Genomic DNA, 19,690 nt, shown 5'->3' with positions numbered 1-19,690 from the left:
AAGCCTAATCATATCATATCATGGCCCTGCCTTTTTTTTTTTTTTTTTTTTTTTGGCTTCAGCCATGCAGGGGCTTAATGTCTCAGTTTCCAGACCAGGGATTGTACCTGGGCTGCAGTGGTGAAAGTGCTGAGTACTAACCAATAGACAAACAGGGAATTCCCATCACTACTCTGCTTGAAAAGCTTCTGTTGTTTTCCACTGCCCTTGAAAAAGAATTCAATCTTCTTACCATGAGACTTCAAGGCCACACATTATCTGAAGTCTCTCTTACTTCATCTCTAAGCACATTTCTCTCTCAGTAAGTTCTAGCCAAGATCTTTCCTGTCACAGGGCTGATGCAAAAGTCCCACCTTTTATTTGGGTAGAATTCCGTGCCCACGAGTTTTCCCATAACTGGTGTCCTCTCATCTTTCAAGTCTCAGCTGATGCTGAACCTTCTCACATAGGATTTCCTTGACCACCATAAGCAGAGAGCATGCTGTCATCACCACATGCAGACCATTGTTCTCACCACAGCCCCCCCATTTGTTACTTTCAGGGCATTTTCTTATTTTATTGAACATTTATTTGTCTGTTTACTATATTTCTTTCCTGTTTATCCTATTTCTCTCTCTCTTTTTATCCTTTTACACTGTTAATATAAAAAAAGAAAAACAGTGGTCGGGTTTTTTTTTTTTACCACTGTAAACCTGGGTATTAATGTATTACATATTAGTGGGGAGAAGAGAGGGAAAAAAGAAGGGAAGGAAGGAGGAAGGGAAGGAGGGATGAGGAAGGAATTAACTACAGGCCTGGTGCTGCACCCTTCTTATATTATATGTACTCCAACAGCCCCTAGTAAAATTGTGGACTTAAAGTAGGCACCCAATGCATGTTTGCATGATGAATAAGTATGCAGACTATTTTTGCACTGTGACAAAATAAAAGGAAACTGGAGAAAACAAGATGCACAAAAGAAAAGATCCATCCCATCTTACTTCCAACCTAGTCTAGCTGAAATGAACCCTTCAATTATAAAAAGTAATTTTAAGAATAGAGTAAACCAGAGGCTCAGACAAGGAGAGAAAGCCTCACTGGAGTTTGGGATTGCTTAAGGCAGGCTGACAAATGGGATTTTGCTCTGTTTCCTCTGGGGTAATCCACCCTAGGCCAGGCATTTTTAAAGATGAGATTTTGAAATAAAGCTTTATACCCGGGAATGGACTGAGGCAGGAGAACATATCCCTTCTCTCCACTGGTCTAGTGCTTAAGTGTGAGAATTTTTGAACAAGATATGAAAGCAAAGACAACAAAACCCTGTAGGATAAGAGTCTCTGAGGACCTTAATAACAGCCATTTTTAAAGCAAAGCCTGTGGACCCCTAAATCCAGAGCTGCTTGTTTAAGATGCATTGCAATGCAGTGGACCTGAAAACACAGTCCTTATCTACCTGGAGCAACCAGGCTCCAAGCCAAACAGCAGTCCTCAAATTAACTCTTGTTTCTCTCGGGATGACAACTCTGCTGCTTTTAAAAGCATTGCAGCGGCCACATATAGAAGAGAAAAAGAGAGTCACACCCACTGTGAACCTGTGTCCAACTGCATTTCCTGTGCAAGTTAGGAACCTCTGGCAGTTAGATTAGAGTCCTTATAAGGTCAAGATTGTGGATCTAATTCCTTTAATGGGTGCTTCTCAAAAAATCCATTAGGAGGGATAATTCTGTTTTGTTTTGCTAGTTTTAATTTCCAATCCATACCAGACTGATACTTCTGTAACATGCCATAAAAATACACTACTTTTAAAAATTACAAAAACCAGACATGCACAATGCAAGCCGATGCTTTTTATTTTTAGATTGCTATAAATGTTTCTAAAGATTTACTCTCAATTTCTGTTCTCATAATGGAATGTGTGTGTGTCTGTGTGTCTGTGTGTCTGTATACTCCAAAACCTCAAGCATTTACAGCCCATGTTTAACAGGTCACTTTGGTTAACCAAGCTAAGAGGGTTTTACTTTGGCATGTTTATTTTTGTTTTATTTAACATCTCTGAAGCATCAACACATTTTCAGAATAACTTTGTTGGAGAAGGTCATTTAAAGAGTTTTATATACACTGCTTTCTTCTTAAAAAGAGCTTACTGAACATAAGTCTACTTTTTTCTGGCTCGTTCAAGATCATTATCACTACCATTAATTATTTTGCTTTGCTTTAAAGTTAGGTGATGCCTTCAAGGGCTAATACTATTTGTATGGCTCTCAGTTTCCACACTTTGTGACCCTGGTCACCTCTGAGTGCCTGCAGCTCCTTTTCTACCTCTCTGCTTCTTGCTACTCTCAGTTTAGCCCTAAAGGATAACTTCTCTTCTACTATGGATCTTCTGTTTCTGACCTTTTAAGTTCTTAGAAATCAGATCTCACTTTATTTTCCCTATCAAGCTTATTTGAATTAGGTAAAACTTAGCAGTAAAGAATAACTAATGACCTTATCATTATTCACATACTAATTGTTTTCAGAAAGATTAGAGATGGTGTGTCTATAATGAATTTCGGAGGGGGATTTGGTCACTTCTTCTTCCTCCATCTTTTCATTTGTTTTGTTCTATTGTTTACTTCTCAGTGATAGTCAAGATAAAGAGGTTATCGTTTTTCTGAGTTCTTTTTTAGAGGTGAATAATTCCATATACATGAGAAAGAAATTATGTGGAATCTATCATCCAGGATATTTTTGAATGGTATCATAAGCATTTGTTTGAATGTTAAAAAGAAGAATGTAGCAGTAATTAATTCTTGGTATCTTCCTTCTTTGTTTTTCTTCTAATCAAACTTTTATAACTTTTCATATTCTTCCCTATTGTTTTATTGCTTATATTCATCACAGATCATTCCACTCATTGAATGAGATAGTACAAATTTCATATTCGATATTCTTGTCCATGTCCTTTTCTTTGTAAACTTTTATTTTTACTGGCTTCCTGAAAGGTCTTTATCCTACTTAGTTTAAGGACTTCAACTATGTCCTACCTGTTTCTTTCTGATACTCATCATCAATTCCAATCAGGCTGTGCAATGCATTGTCCCCACTAATAATCCAAACTCCTTCCCATGTGTCTGCCATTTCCATGCTCGTCTCTCTTTTTTTTTTCCCTGCTGTTTAGGGCTGCACCCACATCATATGGAAGTTTCCAGGCTAGGGGTCAAATCAGAGCTACAGCTGCTGGCCTATGCCACCCCACAGCAACTTGGCATCCGAGCCACATCTGCAACCTACACCACGGCTTACAGCAATGCCATATCGTTAATCCACTGAGCAAGGCCAGGGATCGAACCCACATCCTCATGGATACTATTCGGGTTTGTTATCGCTGAGCCACAATGAGAACGCCTCCATGCTCTTCTTTTCACTTGGAATACCCTCTGTCCTTCACCTCTCTCAATCCTACCCATCCTTCAAGGCCCAAACCAGGTTCCGTGACTTTATAAAGTCTATTTCTGTCACTTGGTTTCCACATTGATTCTCTCATAATAGAAACCCTTACATGAGCTATTACTTATTAAAGACTTACTGTGTTCTGGATGACGTTCAAAGTATTTTACAAAAATTATTCCATGTAATATTCAAAACAACCCAGCAGGTAGGTATTATTATTTAATATTTAGTGAAGCCAAGAGAGTAAAGAGTTTTTAAACTTAGGCAGCTAATCAGAGAAAGAGGAGGAAGAGATTCAAACTGTATCAGTTTAACTGCTCTTTCCCATTAGTTTCCCCTGATGGCTGAGAAAGGGGACTTAAGGCAGAAGTAAGCTAGACTCTTGGGAAAGAAGGAATTGTGAGATTTGAAAAGAAGCTTTCGAGGAAACATAATACATCCTACTCCTAAGACTACTCCACTATAAGGATATTGCTTGCCTCATATCTGAACTTTCTTCGTATTCACAGTTGACATTTGCTCTACAATTATATATAACTTTAGGTTATACGTTTCTTTCTGAAGGGAGGGGCCACAAATCATTTTACCATTTATAGCCATTTTCTCAGTGATTTTATGTTCTTTCCTATTGTATTGTATGTCTCTGTCCATTTCTCTCTGATATATTTGTCTCCATATTAATAACACCATAAACTCTTTGAGTACTGAAAACAATGTTAGTCTGCCTTGTCTCATGGTGCTGCTAAATTTGCTGAAATTTAGGCAAGAGTATTATTGATAGGAAAAATTAATAGGAAATGTTTTTTAATTAATAGGAAAAAAAAACTCAGGAGTAATATAGCCTAGTAAATAAGTGTACAGTACCTGGAGTCTGACAGCCTGGGTTTGAAATCTGGCTGCATGATTTATTAGTTGTGTGGCCTTGCACATTTTTTATTTTGTTTTGTTTTCTTTTTCCTCTTTATGGCCACAGCTGCAGCATATGGAAGCTTCCTGGCTAGGGGTTGAATGGGAACTGCAGCTTCAGGCCTACACCACAGTCGCAGCAACATGGGATCCAAGCTGCATCTTTGATCTACACCGCACCTTGTGGCAATGATGGATCCTAACCCACTGAGTGAGGCCAGAGATCAAACCTGCGTCCTCACTATGTTGTGTTCTTAACCCACTGAGGCACAACAGGAACTCCAGACCTTGCACATATTTTACGGAATCTCTCTATAATTTCATTCTCTTATGTGTAAAGTGAAGATAAAAAACTAAACAATGTCTACCCTAAAGAGTTACTGAGAGGAGTAAATGAGCTCATGTATATACAGTGCTTTGGACAGTGCCTGATCTGTAGTAAGTTTTATATATGTTGTAGTTGTTGCTGCTACTGCTGTTGCTTCTATTGCTATGTAACAAGTACTTTTATTCCCCTATTTATTATTTTTCCTAAAGAATACAGCCACAAAAAGAAGAGAAAAATTACTTTGAACATAGCAACTAAGGCTTGATCTTTTCTAGTTAAGTCAGAGGTGAACTAAAACTACCTAAAAGTTTGTGTGAAAATTACTTTTGTCCATATTGGCTCTCTTCTGAGAACTCCACTTGATTCTCCATTCCAACCTACTGCTTTTCTGGGGCCCTCTGAGTCTAAGGTTACTCTTAAGATAAATACCATTCTGGTAATTTTATGCAAATGTGAGTGTGTTCCTTCCTCCCTGTCTTGTCAATACTCCCTCCCCATGTAGGACTCGTGCTGCGTACTGTACTGAAAAACCTCCACTATAGTCTGCCAACTTTCTCTAGAAAGCCTTATGTTCCTCACTGATACTTACCTCCATTTTAGAGAAAACTACCTGAGTCCTATAGCTGACAGACTGCCTACCAGCCCACCATCCCAAAGGAACATGGCAAAGTTATGTTTATGCTGATATGTCAGGTCATTATTTAACACAGTGCTCACATGGCTCATTTAGATAAAGGAATGGATTGCTGGTGGGAGAATTTCTGTTCTGGAAGCAGGGATATTTTGTAGTGAGGAGACCTTTTCAGTGCAAACATTTTTTGCTCACAAGTGGTCCCAAATGGCCAGTTGCAAAATGAAAAGTGAAAAGGGTAGCCAGGATTCCATTTTTCATTTTGAACAAATCAATCCATTTGGGTGAATTTTAATCAAAATCAGTAATGCCATCTTTCCATGTGCTTTTACCTAAATAGTTGTTTTTTCCCCCTTGTTAGTAGTAGCCTTGTTCAGTCTCAGTAACTACTGTCTGTTATAGCCAATGCTTATAGAAAATGGTGTATGGAGATAGCCTGAGATCACCTAGAATCAGAAGGACTGGATCCATTGCCCACATTTAACACTTTTGGCAAGTCAGTTAAACATCTCTGAGCCTCGGCGCTCTCATCTGTAAAACAGAGAAAATATTATGTGTGTCATAGACCAAGGAGTAGGAGTAACTAACACAATACATTTCTAAGTGATTTGAGAACTCTAAAGCCCTTTATTATAAATGTATCATCTGTTGTAAACCATCACCATGAACTACAGAAATAACACTGAGTTGAGTTACCTTTCCCTGCCAATACTAAAACTTCACTTCAACCACTTCTGAATATTAAAGGGGAGACATTTTAATCCCAGTATCCAGGAGGTTTGGCAGAAAATTCTCAGTATGTAGTTGATAATATGAATGAGTTAAATAAAAAGTACATATTAGGAGTTTCCTTGTACTGTAGCTCTGGTCACAGCTGTGACCCGGGTTCAATCCCTGCCCCAGGAACTTTCTCACACTGTGGGTGCAGCCAAAAAATAAAAAATATATATACAGCTAGATTTTAGGAAAAGTAAAGACGTAACTGTGTCTTGCATTCCTCTTACATTTCTCACAGTGCTCAGGCTAAACAAATAATTGCTTCTCAACAAATACTGGTCTGTAAATTTCATATTCATTTCTTTCTTGATGATACAACAACGATGCTTAAATGCAGTGTATTGTAAATCACAGAGGTGAAAATTAGCAAATTCATGAATCACCATCCTGTTTATGCTTAGGAAGATCTCTCATTTATTCAACAAAGTATTGATGACTTCATGATATGCATAATCTCAAGGAACTATTGATTGAGCCGAGTCTCTGCAATAAAGAAAGATATAAAAATTCAAATATACTATAATTTATATGCATGCTAATGTAGAAAGCTGATTGTATTAGTCAAAATATCTTATCTTGTTGAACAACAAAATGTTTGGTCTTAATTATTTAAGTGTGTACTCTGAGACAAAGTTTTAACTAGCAAACAAGTCAAATATGACAAGAAGAAAAGTAAAAGTAAAAGAAGTGGGGGGGAATTATCTCAATAATTTGGATCTGTTTCGTTTTTAATCTTAAATTATTTGGAGATATTAACCTGACTTCTCTCTTTTAAAGAAAAGGAGTATTCAGCAGGGTATAGTTTTTCCATGGAAGTATACAAACATAAATTGGATGTATATTCAATCAAGCTGCATTCAATGAGAAGCCCAGTACTAGTTTTCTACTATATCAGCTGCTTTGCAAATCAGGCTGTTGCCTTCTTAAACAAGACTGTTTTTGATGTGATAAAGATACGTGTTTCTTGATCCGTTCTAGTATTTCTATTCTTTTGACTTCAGAGGTGATTTATCCACATTCCCCTCCTGTCCTCCAGTCAAAGGGAATGAGACAGAATTCTCTCTAGAGTCCATCAGTGATACTTTGGTTGCCAAAAGTAGTGACAGGAGACACTCATCGTCCATCTACCTCACGTCTGCAACATTCAAACTCCTGCATCTAAGGGGCTGTAACGGAAAACACAGGCCAGTTCTTCAGGCTAACATGTTATTGCTGCCACTTTTCCTTTCTTACTTTAGAAGAGTAATTTAATTCAATTTTAGAGAGAGAGAGGAGAAAAAAACTTTTCTAGTTACACAGATCAATCCAATTGTTCAGAGCTTCAGAATGAATTTTTAAACTTGTTGAACAGAAGCATACAAATCTCTAAAAGCAAGTCAGATAATGTACAAAGCCTCCATTCATTGTGTAGGCAGAAAGGAATGCTGGTACCCGGCAGCTCTCTAAGGAATGTTCCTTTGGCTTTTACCGTTCTGCTGGGAACAAGGAGGGAAACACATATATAAGATGAATTTATAATGTCTCTGGCTTACAATGGTCAAATGATAAGAAAAGTTGGCTGTTTAATATAAACTGTCAGTTGCATATTCCAGGCCTCCTCTCTTTGACGTCCCTCCCACATCCACAGGCCTGGCTACCGTTTCTTGAGGAGCACAAAGTAGCTGTTTATTATTATTGACTGGTGAGGCCTGTGCTCTGAAATTCATTTCTGTCAACAGAATGTAAGCAAAGTTGGCATTTTAAAGCTGGGCTCTTTCAGTCGCTGGGTTTTCTCAGGATTGCTATGCAACAGGATCAGTGCTGTAGTCCCCGGTTCAAGCTGAAAATGTTACACAGGAAGACATACCATGTAAAGGTCAGATTCTTCTACTATGATAATTTTCTTTATCTGTGTATATACAAATGATGTTGAATGCATCACTTCTTAAAACTCTTGTCAGGGTCTTATGGACTTTCCACCTGTCGAGCCTAAAAATGTGATGGTATTTTAAATGGGAAATCTTACAAATAAATGTATGATGCTGTAATAAATGCATGCTGCTGTTTTACCAGTGTGAACTTGATTTGTATTGTCAAAAAGATTCTCTTTATGATAGAATCTCATTAATGTGCTAGTGCTATGGACCAAGTACAACCTTTTTTATTAGTCTCTCCATGCTTTTGTGGTCAAAGTCAATTCTATAGATTACTATATGTTTGGGAAATATGACTTGACATATAGCGTAATGAAATGATTGGCATTGGGATGCACTTTATCATGGAGTTTTTATTTCATATCACTTCCATAAAACAATGTATTTTGTCCATGGACTAAAATACATAAATTATGAAATTTTTAAAGTTATAAATATATTACTTTCCAATTCATAATCTCAAGGAATAAATTTTTTATACCTAGTAAGGTGCCCGTTTTCAATCTCCATAAAAACAAAGAGATAATACACCAAGAAACGTGTGTTGGAAGTATATCTTCTTGTTGGTTGAACCAATTAAAATGCCTTTTGAACCAATAACCTATTTTTTGTAGTTCGTCAAATTCAGTCACAGCTGGTCTCTTTGGTTTGGTAATTCTGCATGTATGCTTTTCCCTGATGCCCTGCAGGACCTCCAAGGAGAAATCGAGGCTCACACAGATATCTATCACAACCTGGATGAAAATGGCCAAAAAATCCTGAGATCCCTGGAAGGTTCCGATGATGCCATCCTGTTACAAAGACGTTTGGATAATATGAACTTCAAGTGGAGTGAGCTGAGGAAAAAGTCTCTCAACATTAGGTAAGAAAAGATCAGGAACAAAAAAAAGACCACAAAAGAATTAAAATGGCAATGTTTCGCTCAGATTCCTAGCCTAAGAAGCTAATATTTCATATGTTCATGTAAATCCCCCAGTTTCAGAATGATTTATTTCATTTTGAATAAATGAATCATTTATTTGCCTGGTATGGAGATGATCCTTGAGGGTTCAAATTAGATCAGAATGGTGATGTTTTCTAACCACAGGAGAGATGTACATTAAGACATTAGAGTGAATTTAAATGAGGAGCACAGCTATCCTAATTTCATAGTTCTCTCTTGGTTTATCACAGGGTTATTCAAAAAATGATAAAACTACCACGTTTATCATGGAATTCTTTCTTTGGCATTCTTCTACATGCGTAACTGAGGACATTCTTCAAATATCATTACACGTTATAATCAACAGATTGAAGGTGACCTCTCCATCACTTCCACAGCTAAGGAGAGACATAGCAACTTCTTGCCTTTTACTTCCTCTCACACTGTGTTACTACATCCTCTGTAAACTAAGCCTTTAGCTGTTCTATACTTATCTGCTTTGTACTTTGTCCCTTTCTGTGTATTAACATTCTATTTAGAAGTGAATGAATGCACCTCAGCATTGTTGTAAGAAAGTACAGCATCACTGTACCCATTTGCCAATAGTTCAGTGGAGGCGCAAAGAGCAGAGAAAGTAAGTGAAATGCCCGAAGTCACCTAAGTGACGTAGGAAGTATGTGGAGTGGAAGTCAGGCTACCTGCTTTCTCATCAGTTGCTTTTTCTAATTCACGTCTCTTTATAAAAATATTTTGTGTTTTCTTCCATGTCTAGAGGAGGAGTGGTAGCAGAGGGAGGTGGAAGAGGATGAGTGGCCTTGTAACAGTTAAGCGGGAATGCTCTCAACATGGGGAATAGTTATGACTTTTAGGTCATCCAATTACACAGAGGAGATTATTTTTCTTCTCTATACTTCTTCTAAATTGTCCCCAATTTGGACATAGAGTATCTTTTCTTCCATAGTGAGGGGGAAAACACAACTGAAATTTATTCATTTGAAATCACTCTTGTAAAACTATGCACTCAATGTGACATAATGATGATAGCAACTAACCCTTACATAGTGCATCACATACTGTGCAATGTCACGAGCACTTTATATTTGTCAACATATTTAATGCCTTAAGCAGCCCTAAGAGATAAATTTTATTATTATGCTCTCTTTACACTTGAAGAAAGTAAGGCACGGAGAGGCTAAATAACTTTCCCAAGGTCACTTAGCTAGTGGCAGATCTGTGATCTGAACACAGGGGTTCTGGCTCCAGAATCTGAGCTTTGAACTGTCATATTATAGCGAAGTATAAAGGAAGGAGGAGAGGGTAAGATTGACCTGACGTTTACATCTAAACATGTAGTAGTGAATGGATGAAACAGAAAAGCAGATTTCTGGGAGGAGGAAAGGCTCTATTTTTATTTCTGTGGTTTCCCCCTCCCCAAGTTTGTACCCCAGCTTCCAAGGCACTCATTTTTCTCCCTCTCTTTGGTTCATGAATTTTGTATTGATATGTTGATGATGAGCTGTGGGCAACAGTGGGTTGATGGCATTTTCAAAGATAGGGAGGCTGCGTTCATTTTCTACAGCTTAAACTCTTAGAGAGGTCAGTATATGTAACGACAGAGGCCACTTTCTTAACATCTGTCATTAAAAAGGAATGAAACTTGTGAGATTGAAAAGATAGTGGTAGACAAAGAAAAGGAAGTTCTTTTTTGTGGAAGGGAAAAAGAAAGGTGCTGTAATTGATCTGAACATCACTCAGTGCCTTTTCTCTCCTTCATGTGAATTTGATGAAATAAAAGGAGAATTGAAAGCGGCAAACAGCATGTCAGCCAAAATATGGGCTCTTCATTCTCAGCAATTTCCCATATGCCAGCTACTGCAGTTTAATTCTTGCTGTCATTAATCAAGTTGAAAACAGTTACCTTAATTCATCTAAGGTACTGCAAATTCTTGAACTTAAATACACAGGTCATTGGTTTTGGCTTTTAAATAGACCTCTCTAATAATACTGAATGTGTTATAAACACTCACTTATAATAAGCAAAGAAATAATTCCTCACATCAAAGCAGTTTAGTTTATTTCCTGACACTTGGTTGAAATAAGGCTATCAGTCACTCCATACTCATTGGCAGGGTTCTGTTGAGAGAAGCATAGTAGAAGCAGTAATTTTAAATGGCTATAAAATAGGAGAGATGAACATGGGAAAAGTTAGATACAGAGCTAGTACTGACACATAAGCTTGTGTTGCTAATCTAGTCATTTCCTTCATCGGCATTATTTTATAGTGAAAAGTCACCACGATTTAAAAAATCTTCCAAAGACACTCTGGAAAACTAGCACCATGTTTCTCCAAACTATAACATATAATACTAAAAAAAAAATTTTTTTAAAGTTGTTCATTGTGGCATAAGAGATTCTGAAGCCATTTTTATATTTCAAAATATTAGTGCTTAATTTCACAGGTTTCCATTTTTTAGGGGGGTCGTGCCCATGGCATGCAAAAGTTCTTGGAGCCAAGAACTTTCCCAAGCCACAGCAATGACAATACCATGTCCTTAACTGCTAGGCCACCAAGAACTCCTATAGGTGTCTATTTTTAATGAAAAAAAAATTGAGTTTGAACCATAATTATTTTGAAGTTTCCCATTGCATTCCATTGACTTATAAAAGTTATCATTGTGCTTCCAGATCCAAGTCCATGTTACATCCTTTTCCCTCCACTTATTTTCCTTCCACCATGTCTTTTCCTGTGATTGTGATTCTTATTTCAGTCTTCATCATGAAATTCCATATTGATAGGTTTGTCTCTTTTTTTTACATGTTGAGACCATCCATTATAAAAAGTATTCTTCCATTACAAAAGTATTCATCCATTACAGAAGTATTCTTCCTTAGACATTCTATCACATTATTCCTTTTGTCAATAACTTTAATCTTTGTATTTCTGTAGTATCCATTGTGACTTCCCCTTTTTCATTTCTTATTTTTTTATTTGTTTTTTTTCTCTTTTTCTTTGTGAATCTAGCCAGAGGTTTGTCAGTTTTATTTACCTTTTCAAAGAACCAGCTCTTGTTTTTATTGATTTTTTCTATTTTTTCTATTTTTTTTTCTTTTTTTTTTTTTTTTTAGAGATGGTGTAAACTACATGCATGCACCTGAGCAATGTTTTGGTAAAGCCTATTTTATTTTATTTTATTTCTGTCTTTTTGCTACTTCTTGGGCCGCTCCCGCGGCATATGGAGGTTCCCAGGCTAGGGGTTGAATCGGAGCTGTAGCCACCGGCCTACGCCAGAGCCACAGCAACGCGGGATCCAAGCCGCGTCTGCAACCTACACCACAGCTCACGGCAACGCCGGATCCTTAACCCACTGAGCAAGGGCAGGGACCGAACCCACAACCTCATGGTTCCTAGTCGGATTCATTAACCACTGCGCCACGACGGGAACTCCTGTAGTTTTTTTTAATCTCAAGGGGGAGGGGGAGGGAGTGGGATGGATTGGGAGCTTGGGGTTAATAGATGCAGACTATTGCCTTTGAAATGGATTAGCAATGAGATCCTGCTGTGTAGCACTGGGAATTATGTCTAGTCACTTATGATGGAGCATGATAATGTGAGAAAAGAGAATGTATACATGTATATGTAACTGGGTCACCATGCTGTACAGTAGAAAAAAATGATGTATTGGGGAAATAAAAAATAAATAAAAATTTTAAATTAGAAAAAAACTTTAATCTTATTGGTGCCCATATTTCATTCAGTAATTTATTTGTTCATTCAACAAATATTTCCTGAATGTTTAATATGTACTAGACACTCTTCCAGGCACTGAGGATACAACATTGAACAAAGCAGTCAAAAATCATTGCTTTCGTGAAGCTTATATTTAGTTACTAGAATTTAGTGAGCCTTCCACTCTCTACCAACTATGCCTAAGAACCTGCTAACTCCTTCTCTTCCCTCTTCTTCCTCTGCCTCTCAGTTCCTTCCTCACCAAGAAGCCTAATATGGATTCTCTGAGTCTAACTCCTTTCCTGCTCTTCAACAATTTTCTCTCTGCAGCATATGAGCATATACATTTGTTGGTTCACACACTTGGAACACAACCTCTCCTCTCATCCTCCAAATTTTGACTCACATTCCATAAGCAAGATTTCCCTTTCTGACTTCCTTTACCAGGTCTTCCGTGTACTGCTCTCATTTATACTTGATGCAAGTTCCTTTAAGTATTTTTGAGTTGGTTCATAAAGCTATGCTTGCTGCCTTCAATTAAATTAGATAAATACCAAAACTCCAAGCTTTAGATATATCAGTAAGGTGGAGTAGAAAGGGCATTTGACCAGCAATTGGACAACCTAGTTTCTCCTCTGGATCTGTTACTACCTAGTATTTAATCTTGATCAATTCACTTACCTGCTTCAGACTTCAGTGTTCTCCCTCACTGAAATTAGGAAGTTTCACCAGATACATAGTGGTCTCTTTGAGTTCCCTTGCGATTCTATAGTTCTTGTATCTTTAAGTCTGCAATTACTCTTTACAAACCTAGGCTAATTATTGAACTTTTCTATTTTGTTTTTCTTATATTTAAAAGAGCTTACTGAGTTCAAAGATATGGTATAAGAGAAAACAAATGCAATGTCTTCGAAAGAAAAGAATAATTGAAATTGTATCTTATCATTTAGTTCAAGGAAAGTATACACCATCTGTTCCATATATATTATCATATCACATTTTATCCAAGAGTTATAAGAAGTGAATACTCAGTGATAACTGAGTGCCATCAAACAAAATGTTAAATGCTTTATGTGGGAGAAAAATAAAGTGAAAATTTTCTACTTACATGTGAACACACACACACACACACGCACACACACAGAGTCGCTGATGACATTACCTAACATCAGATGGTGATTAGTCAAAGAAACTTTTTCATTCTAAAATTTTCATATCTACAAACCTTGAATTTTTTATTTTAAAAATATGAACAATTTGAGAATTGATCAAGTGAATTTTTTAACATGAGAAATATATATGAAGATTTCACTTTAATATGCATCAGATTATATTTTTCAGATCATTGTATATATTATTAACTATGAGAATCACACATTATAGCCACATAATTCAGCAAAATGTACTTTCTTTGAGATTTTTATATTTGGAGGAAAAACCTAGAAATGTTCTATAAATATAATCCTTTTTATGACATTTTGAACATTAATTTGAGAGGTGAGGACACCAACATTATACAATCCACAGCAGCAATAAATCTCTTAAAAAGTAATCAGTAGTAGAAATTAGAATAGAGATTTTGCTCTAATGGAGAACAAAGAAAGAGCAGAAGAAAGCAATATTCTACCTTTGAGAGAAATATGCAACTCAGACTTTGAGTGTCTCTGACCTTCTTTCTCTTACTTTTGGTATGTTAATTATATTTGAAAGTTGGAGTTCATGGCCCATCTGGGTGAAAAAAAAATGTTTACTTCTCTTTGGGTTTAATTCCCTTTATTTAAAGGCCTGTAGCTTTATTTCTGTGGCTCCTTATTATTTCTGCATTCTTACCTTTTCTTTCAGTATGCTTATTAAGCTCATTACACAAGGATACCAAAGATATACAGGGATATATCATTAGTTTTATAAAGGAAGTCAAAGTGAAAAATGAATTCAATATAATACATTCTGTTTTAAGAACAGATGCCTTTCAGAGTAAAGTTTTATTAAGGATTTCAAAGTAGGCATCGACCAAATCACACTTGAAATATCTGTGTCTAGAGAAATAACAATCACTTTAGCAGCCCCTATAATTTTTAAAGTCCTGACACTGAAGAGTTTCTTAAAGATCAAGCTATATATCCCAACACACCTGAAGTTTCTGCATTTTACCCCAACATTATAAATTATGGAAATTATCTGCTTATTAAAGATGGGTACTTGTCTTATTAAAAGCTAGTAACCCATAAGCTTTTATCTTCACTAATAGAGATTAATAGAAAAAGGATACAAGCGAAATATGTTGCTTCAATTTCTTCTTCTATTTCCTATTGAGTAGTGAGAGGTAATTAGAGTATCTTTGTTAATTAGCAGGAAGCTTTTTTTGCTCAGGGATGGAAGACATTTGGTGAAAACCATTAAGGTTAAGGATTTCCTCATGTAAGGTTTGTAGTTTCTATTTTGTGTGTCTGAATATGACAGTTCAAGTTGTGTGTCTCCAGACTTGTCTTTATACCTTTGTGTCTCAGTCCCCACATTTTCAAAACAAGGGTGTTGAATCCTCTCTAGGACTCCTTTCAGCCCTCACAGCCTATGATAAAATAAGGGGGTGAGGGTGGGGTAGTCATTAGAAATACAAAGAAATATTTTCAGGAAAAAACCCAAATACAAACATGAGTTAATCACTTAGAAATATCTGGTATACATACTTGAAAATTAACATAGGGCATCTGCATCCAACACATGCATTAGAAATGTGTCTTGAAAACACTTTACAAGCGTAGCATGGCCAGAGAAAAGGTTTCCTGAGCTCAGAGCATTTCATTACATGTAGATCTCCTTCACAATCATGTCACTGACAAATACCGCCTTTGCCCTGTGGAGACCAAGTAATGTTTAGGGGACATAGGAAATACCTTAAGAAATTCTTTCTCATAGAATTGTCCTGGAGCTCACTTGCTGAGTTGTGAAGATTCTTGTTAAAAGTACCTAAATTCTGTATTTGTGAGTCTGTTTCTGTTTTGCATGTACATTCATTTGTATTATTTCTTAGATTCCAAACCTGTGGTTACCAAGGAGGAGTGGGAAGAAGGGAGGGACAAATTAGGGATATGAGATTAACAGATATAAAGTAGCATATATGAAATATATAAGTAACAGAGATTTATTGTATAGCGCAAAAAATGATAGTCATTATCTTGTAATAATTTATAATGGAGTATAATCTGCAAAAATACCAATCCCCATGCTATATACCTGAAACTAATAAAAAATTGTAAATTATACTTCATTTGGGGAGAGGGAGTTTTCTGGTGAACTAGTGGTTAGGACTCAGCATTTTCACCACTTTGGCCCAACTTAGGAGTCTGTACTTTAAACAAGCTACTCAAATGTTCATTACGCACACTAAAGTTGTAGAACCATGTCTTTAGATTGGATATCTTTGTAAGTATTGTTTTAAATCTGGAGGCTTTATTTGAAGGAGTTTCTCTCCTCCAGCGCCCCCACAGTGCTCTCTTTTATAAGCACTTTGTTTATTTTTTTAATGTTATAGTTGATTTATAGTGTTATATCGATTTCTGTCATTTTTTTCTCATACTGTCTGTCATCATGTTCTATCCCAAGAGTTAGGTATAGTTCCCTGTGCTATACAGTGGGACCTCATTGCTTATCCATTCTAAATGTAGTCGTTTGCGTCTACTATTTTTGTCCTCATATCAAATATTTTCTTTCACTCATATACTCTGGCAAGGAAAAGAAAGTCATTTGATATGTGGCTAAGGTGATCAAGCATTTGGAAAAGTGACCTAACTCCATACCTTAGAGATGACTAAGAAAGGACCCCTGAGCCAGATACCTGAACACTTTTTGGCACTAATGATTCCAGGTCCTTCTGTTCCTCTATTAACTTTCTCAACTGTCCTGTGTCCCTAGCTCTTCACAGCCTCTGTATCTCATGCTAGGTAGTTTCTCTTAGATCCTTTAGAACTGAATTCCTTGTGTCTCAGTGCTCTTTTTTTCTCTCTTAAGGTACCCAAGGGTTTTGCTAATACTTAGCACCATTTAACTTGAAACAGGATTTGTAGAACTGCCTTATGTAAACAAAGCAGCAGTTGGAGGCCTTACTTGAGACAGCCTGCCCTTCAGCATATCAATCCTGCAGGCCTCTCCACCACAGGGATATGTTATTTCTTTCACTGGACAGATGGAAGACAAACATGGGACATCTCCTGGTTATTTTCATCTTTTTTGGGAGGCCACACCTGTGGCATGTGGAAGTTCCCAGGCCAGGGATCGAACCTGTGCCACAGCAGTAATCAGAGCCACAGTGGTGAAAATGCCAGATCCTTAACCTGCCGAGCCACCAGGGGGAACTCCCAGACATCTTTATATTCTTCCCCTACTTTCCCCTCTCCCTACTTCCCAATGCCAGATTGAGACTGAGACACACTCAATAAATATTTATTTAATCAGTGTCTCATTTACCATTTGCTGCCTTTCCATGTCTGGACTATGCCTCTCTCTACCTTTCAAAATGTCCTACTTGACAGCCTCTTTTACCCTCAAGGGGACCAAGTTGCAAATTCCAGACACCCTGCAACCAGTAGTCATTACATGTCATTAAAGAGCTAAAATCTTGCACAGGGAATTCTCACTTAGGCTTATCATGGAAAAGTGATAACTGTAAAAGGAGGAGGGAACAGAAGCATAAAAGGACTGACCTCTACACCATATGTAATCTGCACTATTATATTTAATTCATGATATTTATGGTAGTTCATGATTCATTTATTAAGTAATAATGCCCTTAGAGTCCTGAACAATTTAATTTCCCTGATGGAAATGCCTTCATTTTTCTGAATATAATGTTTATATTGCTCGCAATTGAAAGAGAATTCTGACAATTTGGAAAAGTATGAAGATGAAGGAATAAATACCCTATAAATCTTCCTCTGAGGGATAAACAAGTTGTCGTTGCAGAATTTTTATATGCATAGTCAAGCATGTGCACACAAACACACACACACAAACGTTTTAGAAAAATAGATTGTATCTATTTTTATAAACTTCTTCCTCACTTAGCAACTGACAGGTGATCTCATCTATATCCATATATTTGCCTATGTCATCAATTAATGTTGTGTAGGATTCATTGGTTTTTAAAGTGACATTGTATGAATTCTCCATTATATATGTAACCAATTTCCTAGTATTGAATATTTAAGTTGTTTCTACTTTATATCGATCATAAGTATGCCATAAATAACGATTTTCTACCTATATCTTTGCTTGCTTTCCCAGTTACTTTCTTAGTATAAGCGCCTTGAATTGAAGTCTGTGGGTCACTGTATTTGCACATTTTAAAGACTTGTATATATCATCGAATTATCCTTCTGAAAGTTTGTAATAATTTAATTTTAGCAAACGTTACTATTTGGTAATTTTGTTTGACTAAGGCCAGCAAGAGAATTGTATTTGAAATGTCAGGCTAAGTTACCAAATGGCAAACGTAAATGTTCTACCTGGTTGCTTTACATTTCTACATCTGTAGCATTAGACAGTATATTATATTTATGTTCTGGACAGCATTAATTTTGTGATTTAATTGGTGATTGCTGATAAGATGTAAGTAATGCTGTATAATTCTTGATTTACCTAAGGATAGAGCTGTGCTAACATTTCACGATTCTTTGTTTTATGGATGATGATTTATTTTCTTAATTTAGTTTCTCATCCTCAGGTGAAATGGAGATTTTATAACACAGATCATTCATTTATATATTATTAAATGGCTTCTACAGATTAACATGTTCTAAATACATTGGATGGTAAAGCACTCAGTCTCTTGCCTAAATTATTCATGTTTGGGGGAGGCTTTCAGGCAAAAGTCTGATTTTACTTTTTCACGTGAGTTGTTGTCTCAGAACATTTTACACAAAGGAAACAAAGTGAAAAATGTTAGAACTTGGTGAAAACAAATCCCAGGTGCACATGAATAAAGAAGGGTAGAGGAAAAGAATAAGCATATGGGAAGAGGAGCAGAAAGAAACAGATGCCAGATGGAAAGAGTCAATGGAAGAGGCTGCCTAGGGTGTAGAAATGGAAAAGTCAAAATATGGGGAGAGACCTTTCCATTTCTCAAAGCAGAAAGAATTCCAGTACTAGCATGAGTCACATGAAAACTAGGTGATTTATATTAGTCACTGGGTCCAATTTTTTCTACCAGAAACATTAAGAATCATCATTGACTGCAACACTCTAGGAAAGCAGTTCATTCCACTATATATTTCATGCCAAAAGTCTCCAAATTCTGCATGTGGAAATAAACATATGGCTAAACACTATCTTTCCAAGAAGTTGCCCTCAAAAGACCCCTGTTTTGTTGCTCTGAAAAGCAGGTAGCCAGATTTTTATTGAGGACTGCCGTGAAGTTCACAGTACGTTCGTTTATACCCTTTGGAACTAATGTACCTGTAATGGGATTGTTAAAACCATCAGTTAAACTTCCAGATACTCTGACATAGTTTACTCCTGTTATTTTCCAGGTCCCATTTGGAAGCCAGTTCTGACCAATGGAAGCGTCTGCACCTCTCTCTTCAGGAACTTTTGGTGTGGCTACAGCTGAAAGATGATGAGTTAAGCCGGCAGGCACCCATCGGAGGCGATTGCCCTGCAGTTCAGAAGCAGAATGATGTACACAGGGTAGGACATTGCCAAGCACAGTGTGTCTTGCAAATAGTAATATCTGGTGACCATTTTAAGACAAGTTTTAATTGAAAAATTAGTTTGAAAAAAAGAAATAAAGGTGAATAGAAATTTTTCTATTACTCCTCTAGTCCAAGGGTCAATTGGAAATAATCCAAGCCATTATATTTTAAATGTCAAAAGCGTCTGCACTAATAATATCATTTAAGAAATTGCCCATGTCCTTTGGTTATATTTTAAAGTGTTTTACTTTTGAAAATATTAAATATATTCAAAAGCAGATAATCTTATAATAGACACCTGTGTACCCATCAAGACTTCAGCAATTACCAATTCATGGCCAATTTTATTTCTTCTATATGTGTACTTCATCCTCCGTTATTTTGAAACA

General features: G+C 36.7%; 1 protein-coding gene across 6 annotated transcripts in view; it reads left to right on the top strand.

Annotated features, from left to right (window-relative positions):
* DMD (dystrophin) overlaps positions 1-19,690 on the top strand; it is a 2,144,556-nt gene that overhangs the window by 1,742,316 nt on the left and 382,550 nt on the right. For all 6 annotated transcript variants that reach the window (XM_047764837.1, XM_047764839.1, XM_047764840.1 and 3 more), the window contains 2 exons: positions 8,656-8,828; positions 19,140-19,296. In XM_047764837.1, the coding sequence (XP_047620793.1) occupies positions 8,656-8,828; positions 19,140-19,296 (330 nt within the window). The remainder of the gene's footprint in view (positions 1-8,655; positions 8,829-19,139; positions 19,297-19,690) is intronic.

This window comes from Phacochoerus africanus, chromosome X (genome assembly GCF_016906955.1).
Source record: "Phacochoerus africanus isolate WHEZ1 chromosome X, ROS_Pafr_v1, whole genome shotgun sequence".
NCBI lineage: Eukaryota > Metazoa > Chordata > Mammalia > Artiodactyla > Suidae > Phacochoerus > Phacochoerus africanus.
Note: the sequence above shows the minus strand (reverse complement) of the source record. Positions and strands in the feature narration are given on the sequence as shown.